The 8,315-nt window shown below is 39.0% G+C and overlaps 1 protein-coding gene across 5 annotated transcripts in view; it reads left to right on the top strand.

Annotated features, from left to right (window-relative positions):
* TMTC1 (transmembrane O-mannosyltransferase targeting cadherins 1) overlaps positions 1-8,315 on the top strand; it is a 285,978-nt gene that overhangs the window by 218,582 nt on the left and 59,081 nt on the right. For all 5 annotated transcript variants that reach the window (XM_077953180.1, XM_001101625.5, XM_015151352.3 and 2 more), the window contains one exon: positions 7,171-7,314. In XM_077953180.1, the coding sequence (XP_077809306.1) occupies positions 7,171-7,314 (144 nt within the window). The remainder of the gene's footprint in view (positions 1-7,170; positions 7,315-8,315) is intronic.

Genomic DNA, 8,315 nt, shown 5'->3' with positions numbered 1-8,315 from the left:
TTTATTTTCTTCCTTTCCATTCTCTGCTTCAGCCAGAATAAAATCCTTTCAGTTTCTCAAGTTCTGTTTGGTTTTGCTTTCTCTCCTTGGAACCCTTTCTTTCCTCTTCCTGCTCTTACCCCTCCCTTGCGCTCCCAGTCCCCTTTATTGCTGCCCCTCCCAGTAAATCATCATGTCTCCTGGAAAAACCCTGGTGAATGTCTCAGGCACCTCTCATTTGCCCTCCTCCTGTATGCTGCTGTCAGCTCCTGCTCAGCTTTACTGCTCTGTCTGCTCTCCTTACAGAGCATTAGAGTCCATTGGTTTTCCTGTCTCTCTTCTGCCACAGGGCACTCTTGAGGGCAAGGACAGCTTTCTCTTTACTGCTCTGTGCCCTTAGCAAACAACCTGGCACATTGTACGTGCTTAATATGTGCTTGTGAAAAGAAAGGCTGGACAAACATAATGCATAAAATCTCTATCACAGTTCTCTTAGAGTCAGAGAACAACTCCATAAGGACAAACAGTGTTTCTCAATGACAGAGCTCTAGATATTTTGCAGAACAACTTTTCTTTATGCAGAACTGTCCTATGCATTGCAAGATGTTTCACAGTCCTAGCTCCTGCCCCTTATATATCAGGAGTAATACCCAGTTCCTGTGGTGGATATTGAAAATGTGCCCACTCTCCTCCCCACTCCTCTTGATCTCCTTACTTGGCAGTTATTAATTAGGAATACGAACATACTTTTCCTACATATACCATTGTATCTTCTCTGAGATAGTCCATCAACCAGAGTGCACTCATGCTAGAAAGTGTTAGTGGAACAAGGATCCCAGGTGCACATTGATCTGTCACACAGGAGCCACACAGGATTTTGAATGTCTTTATAACCTTGGATATAGCTTTTTCAATTACACGTGTCTGGAATTCCATTTGGTCTTGAGCATATTGGAAAAACTTGGAGAAAATTGCTCTGGTGCCTATGGGGATCATTTGCTTCAGATGATGAAGGATTGACAGGCTTTGGAGGGAGTGCTTGACAAAGAACATTCCCACATTCTTAAAATGGAGAGGGTTACTTGCCCTTCACATCTGAGAATTCTCGGTATAGGAGAAACAGATGGACACAGAATGACTTGAGTATTCACTAGGTTAGCGATGAAGAAATTAATGGATGTAATTTTGACTGATGGGAGCAAGTTGAAAGCTATCAGCAACAGTGAAGAGAGTGATTTTTCCGAGGATGAAGAATCCATGTGAGGAAGGAGAACTGGCTGCTTCAACCTGGCATGGGTTCATCAGGGCTACAGAGGGAGCCAGTCAAACCACCCAGAGGTCCTGCAGCTAACCCCAAAATATGAAATGTATGTAGTGTAACAGGTGTGATGATGGATATTTTTATATCCACCATCTCATTTGTTCACATAGAAGCCCATTTATTCACAGAGAAGGTCAATATGTTATTAAGCTTACTTTTTTAGAGAAAGCAACTAAAGCACAGACATAAATTCAAAAGCACATAGCTGGAATGCCTCTCATGGCTTCTGACTCCAAATCCAGTTATTTTTCCACTCCACCAAAGCAGTTTCCTATCTATCCTGCCACAAAAACCAAAGTTCACCCCAAGCCTCTGAGAAAGGTTAATTATGTTCACCATTTCTATTTAAAGGAATAGAGAAATACTTAATTCAGTAAACTTCCCAACCTCTAGCAGTAAATTCTCAGGAATCAGGTTCAGCCATTTAAAATGATTCATTTCCTAAGGGCACTCGAGAGCCATGGCTTTACTCTGCATAGTCTTGGAAAACTGACTGGGAGGAGCCCTTCTACATCACTATTGGAGGTCATCCATTGTGCAAGGTCAGATGATTTAGCTGGCCCCTCTTGAAGAGTGCATCACATTTCCCTGAATTGCAGTTGAGGCTTTCCCCCAAGGCTATCTGTAATGGATCAGAAGGAGCACAGTGCAGAATGAAAGTGGTAAAACTTATTTGCTAGGTGTTAATGGCAATTTCAAACAATTAAACAAGCAGACTAATCAAATGATCAGTTTTACTCAAGTGCAATTTAGTAACATGATGACTTAAATTTTGCAACATAAAGGAACCATGCACTTAAAATATGCCACAGACTAATATGGTTGGAAATAATGCTGTCAACTCTTGAAATGAAGTTTATTTTGTATATTTTTCAGTCCAGTGGAATTCAGGTTTTATGGTGGAATGTTTTTCTCAGTCATGTTTTTCTTTTGGACTCTTATTTTCTCAACAGGAAATAGAAAATAAACATCTGACCTTAGCATAGTTAACCTCAAATAAATTAATGTGTGGTATGAAAATCGGACAAGTATACACACCCTGAAAATAAATCAGGGTGTGTATACTCTGAAAGGAAATTGCAAGCTAGAGCACATCATTCAATATTATTTGAACAATGAAATGCCATATAAGGCACTCAGATAATGAAAAGTAAACAGCATTCTTAACTTTGGAATAGATTGTACAAAATTTAAAGTAAATAACTGACATAAAATTCACAACTTGATTTTATTCACATACAGCTTATGTCTATGGATCTTTAGGTGAGGTTAAAGCTTAAGAAGGGTAAATCAGAAAGCATGTATGTAAATCTTACACACTTACTGAGTGTGGTTAATCCCAAATAGCTTTCCACAATACTGTGCTTTTCAGAGACACCATGATTATTTTGTATGACAGAAGACAAATTTTTGCAGTGAAGATTCTGAGTAGCCAAACTTTCTGGTTATTGAGTCTATTTCACTTCTGCCACTGAAAACTAGTTCCTATAAGAGCATAGCTGAGTGATTTAGCCAAAGAAACAAGAAGATGAAAAGAATTATTCAAAATGAAGCTCTAATTTATTTGCTGAATGTTGAATGACAAATGAAGTTTGAAAACAGATTTACAGGAGCCAACTGCCTTCTTGACATTTAAGAACACAAGTGCTTCTGAGATGTCTTTTCTTTTCCTTTAAAAAATGGAGTTTCACTGTCTCCCAGGCTGGAGTGCAGTGATGTCACCATCGCGCCCTGCAGCCTCAAACTCCTAGGCTCAAGTGGCTGAGATGTATTTTTTTATAACCTATTATTTACTTAATTTCTCTGAGTTTCCCTTTCCTCAACTGTAAAATAAATAGTACAGTAATTCTACTTAAGCAGTTTTGAAGGGTAAATGAGACAATGTCTGAGACAGCACTTTAAAAATGTAAAGTACCATTTACACATCCTAGGTCCTCTGGAACTCATTTTCTCTTGTTCCTGCCTTCTATTTTTTGCTTAGACAAGTGTTCCTTCCCAGGGACTTTCTCCTATTAACATGTTGACATTCATTCTTCAGAGATAAGATGAGAGTCCTTGACTGCCTACTCTATTAATTCTACTTAAGGAAATGTCACTAGATAAAAATTAAGAACCCCTAAAATGCTTAAATGGATATTGTTTATCCAGAAACTAAACTACCCAATACTTGAACACAAATTTTTCTTCAACTCATAGAACTACATCCCTATATGTACGTGTATTTTATTTTTATTTTTATTTTTTATTTTTGTAGAGACAGGGTTTCGCCTTCTTGCCCAGGCTGGTCTCAAACTCCTGAGTTCAAGCGATCTGCCAGCCTGGACCTCCCAAAGTGCTGGGATTACAGGCATGAGCCACCTCGCCCGGCCCCATACATTTCTTTTTTAGTGAGGAAATAATAAGCTTCTTTGTACCCCAGAACAATTGGACAATATAACTCATTTTCTCTATAATAAATTTTAAAAATTAAATAAAAATAATAATAAATAGCAAAAGAATTTTCATAAACAATTCAATGTTGAAGAATACTGTGAGAAAGAAAATCCAGTGAGTGCTCTTACAAAATCAGGCCTGAAAAAATAGCCCTGAAAAATCACCACTGTTGCACTTCAGCAAATCTTTTCTTGAGGTTTTGTGGATGGGGAAGGGAATAACCACTATCAGGACATTTGTAAAACATACCTGTAGAAGTTAAAGTCAAGATGGACTTAATTTATTCTGACAATTGATGTAGCAACATAGACATCTCTTAAATTATTCATCTTTCCAGTAGAAAATTCCCTTCCTGGAGAGATCAGGATTGAATTAGGCCCAAGTTAATTCAAACGCAAATTTATTTAAAAAGTAAACACAGAAAATAAATTTTGTCCTTGCATAGGTCTGCTGTAGAGTGCGTGTTTTAAGAAAATATTTACATCTTTTTTTTTTTTTTTTTTTTTTTAGATATTTTTTCTGACCTGGTTGTTAAGAATCCTTTTAATGAAATTCAGCTTGGTTTCATAAATAATGCAAAGTTTGCTTGTGATTAGGTGAGCCTCCTCAGGTACCCAGAGAGAGAAAGCATATTAATACTAATGGCTAGCAAGCCGTTAGTATTGCCAGGAATAAGCAACAGCTACACATTTTCCAGGTGGAGGGCTTTGCTAGGTTATAGAGTCAACGAGTCCCTGTAAATATCAGCAGTCTCCTTTCTTGAGGATTTGGGGCTCTTTGCTAACATAGAACCTCTTCCCTGACTATAGTTGGTTCCCCTCCTGAGCATCACGTTTCTGCAGCTCCAGGTTGGTTCTTGGAGCACAAGGCATAGTAAAGGCCTTTCCTCTTATAGTGCTTCTGTTTCTCTTTACTTCTCTTCTTACTATTCACTTTTGTTTTTAAGAGTTCAGGGTGGACTTGAATTCTGTTTCTGATTTGAAGGAAACAAAAGAGAAAGTGAAAGCCATTTCTGTAGTCAGTGGCCTTTGGAATACATGACTGTTCATTTAAATGGCAGCGGGGTCATGAGTGAATATAAAATTCATGAAGTTGGGCTTAAAACTTACTGGAGATGACCGGCTGCTTGCAGAGCAAACAGGCACCTTACATGGGTGATCCCATGGTGGAAGGTCTTATTGAATTTAGCCTGTCCTTTCCTTTAGTGTTTTCACCTCAGAAGTTCATTTCAAGGGCTCAGAGCCTTAAAGAAATAAGAAAAAGAGAAAGTCTTAAGAAATTATCTCCTCTAAGAAAAAGGAAGACACATATCCGAGATATGCTTTCTGTTACTGCTTGTTGTAAAGGAAATAAGGAGTATGGAAATTGACCTCATCACATGCACTGGACAACCCTTAAATCTTTTGATGGTTACAGTGCTTTGCTGAACATACAAAGCAAACAAAAACCAAAGCTTCTTTAGAAGAATTCGAGTCCTGGCTGTGATGTGCTCAGCAACCACTTCCAAAGTAATTCTTAGACACAGGCTTCGCAGGACACTTTTCTGGGCATAGAGTGAAGGAACAGGTACAGAAACCTATTTCGCCCTCATCATAGCCTCATATCTTCTAAAGGCATCTCAGAGAAAGCACCAAGCGCTTGTCTCTCAGGAACTGAAGTTGGATGTTATGGGGCCAGTATGAGAGACCCTTAAGTTGTCTGTGCTAATTAAATGCGATCAGAGGGAAGCAAACAACAGCGCATGTGCTGGGTCAGTGTGCTTTCTGCCAGACTTCCTCTAAAGATCTCTCTCCTAACAGCCTCCAAAGCTTCTTTGAATAATTAGAGCTTTCAGACTTTGGGAGGATGTAATATTCATTTGAATTGATTCTAGCCCTTGTCAGTCAAGGGGAACATTACAGAGTGCCTTCCTGGAAATATTAGTTCTGAGGGATGTTTATAGCTGCTCTGTAAGGGAGTAGGGAAGGGTCAAATAAACTTAAGAGACTCTGGGTAGAGCAAAGATTAAAAAGCTGTGCAACTTGTCTTCCCTGTCCTTTTAATAGGAACCTTTTCTGTTCCAGAATTAAACTGATCTTTTTAGAAGGTATGGAAAAGGGAGCAAGCATGGCATTTTATTGTCAAGGGGTTTGACAAGTACAGATCCTGTTTTTATTACTTGGGCATTATCTTGGCATTTCTACATTAAAAGCCAGCTCTACCGGCTTATTCAAAGTACTCTGGGTGACAAAGGTGGAACAAACCTACCAGACTGCTAACTATGTCCACTCTGAACATATCAAAAGCAATTAAATTATGGAGCTGTGTGGATTTGGCTTCTTTATAGTTTTGAGTTTAGGAAATAAATTGGTTCCCTTCCTACCTTAATCAGTATAAATTTGATGTACTGATGTCCACCTCATACTCTTTTACATTTGCTTTTGAACATTAGGAATGCTATTTTTTTACTTCATCTTACCTTTTTTTTTTTTTTTTTTGTCTTTAAGTGTTCTAAGTTCTTAGTATTTTCTGTCTGAGACTGTACCGGGACAGGTGGAACCAAATTGCAGTAGGAGGGGGGAAATGAGATAAAATAGAAAAAAGAGAAGAGGAGGCATTTTGGAGATTAAGTTTATTTTTATGGGGTGACATTATATATCATCCTTTCTCAGTCATGGCAGTCTTACTAATGCTCCAATCCAAAGATGTTTATGGGCCAGGTGTGGTGACTCACGCCTATAATCCCAGCACTTTGGGAGGCTGAGGCAGGCAGATCACCTGAGGTCAGGGGTTCGAGACTAGCCTGGCCCACATGGTGAAACCTAGTCTCTACTAAAAATACAAAAATTAACTGGGAGTGGTGGTGGACACCTGTAATTCCAGCTACTTGGGAGGCTGAGGCAGGAAAATTGCTTGAACCTGGGAGGCCAGGGATGCAGTGAGCCGAGATCGCGCCACTGCACTCCAGCCTAGGCAACAAGAGCAAAACTCCGTTTTTTTGGTGTTTTTTTTTTTTTAAAGATGTTTATGAAGATTCCTTCTCAAAGGATCGCTCAGCATCTGGTATACATAGTGGATCCTGCACAGGCAGCTGGTCAGAGGTCCCACCAGGCCACAAACTCAGGCTAGAAACTTAGCACCTGAGGCAAGGAGGGTTTTCTATCACAAGAAGTGGAAAGTAATCTCATTAAATGTCTTTAACCCTGGTAGATCCACATACTATTTATTCTTGTACTATTTAAGAATTATTTAATTATAAATATGTGCATCCTTGCCCTAATTATATACTTTCACCTGCAAAAGTCGTTGACCAGTAAGATTGTACACAAACCATTCAAGTACAAGAATAATTCAGTATTTCATGTTGGCTGTTCATACCTGGGGAAAAAAGAACAAGCAAATTGTGCCCAACTTAGAAGTTTTTGAACCATCACAGCTTAATATTTTTAACTTTTCAGGCTGTATCCACGCCATGCCAGTGCGCTGAACAACCTTGGAACACTGATAAGAGACACAGCAGAGGCAAAGATGTACTATCAGAAGGCTCTTCAGCTCCATCCACAGCATAACCGGGCTCTTTTCAATCTGGGGAATCTCCTCAAGTAAGTGGGACATCGATCAGGTGGCCTTGTGATTCCAAGAAACCCTTTCCTTCTGAACATTCATTTGATTGTGCTGCACTTGCCTCTTGCTGGAGCTAAGTAATTAGGGTTTTCAGACTTTGGCAGTGTGTAACATGCATCTCAGTTTCTATTCCTTATCAGTCAAAAGCTGTATTTCCCAGAGTGTCTTTCTGGAAATAGTAGTTCTGGAAGACTTTCATAGATTGTCTCTAAAGGAGTAAGAATGGAAAAGTGTTACGTTGTCAGATAAATTGAGAACATGCTGAGTTAAGCAGATTGTTTATTTATGGAAAGAAGCTTTAATATGCTAATATTCTTTGTGAATCTTCAAGAAGGGACTGTGGGATAGTCATTTTTGTCTTTTCTGTGTGTGTGTGTGTGTGTGTGTGTGTGTGTGTGTGTGTGTGTGGAGGGAAGGCATTTTCCAAGACAAATATTCCATAATATACTTTGGGAAAGGCAGCATTCTCTGAAGTTATAGACAAATGGTTAACCATACTTCGACCCAGTTTGTGTTATAGGTGAGAAATAAAGTGAGGCTTGCTGGAATTAGTGGTGGGAATTAGTACTGATGACTTTGGTGCTTACGAATAGTTCTCAGACATAACCTCTAGTGTTTGCATTTTACTTGCTGCCCTGATAAAGGTTGATAGTGTGATTGAAGTTACTGAAGACTACAGTAAAGGGTGCTTTTGCATCTTGTGTGTTTATGAATATAGTCTAGGCATGTTGGTGATGGTCCAGACAATGATAGTAGTAACAGTGGTGGTAGTTATGGAATTTAGCTTCTAAACTTAAAAGAAAAAAACAGGTTAACAAACATCAGAAATGGAAATTTAAAAGGTAAAAATGCCCAGAATTGGAGAGTAATAATATGTTTATCTGTGCTTGTCAGAATGCTGACAATCCACATGGTTGCTGAATTGGTTTCCATCTCTTAGCTTCTAGAGGGCACATGTGGCTGCCTCTCCAGTACCTTC

This window comes from Macaca mulatta, chromosome 11 (genome assembly GCF_049350105.2).
Source record: "Macaca mulatta isolate MMU2019108-1 chromosome 11, T2T-MMU8v2.0, whole genome shotgun sequence".
Taxonomy (NCBI): Eukaryota; Metazoa; Chordata; class Mammalia; order Primates; family Cercopithecidae; genus Macaca; species Macaca mulatta.
Note: the sequence above shows the minus strand (reverse complement) of the source record. Positions and strands in the feature narration are given on the sequence as shown.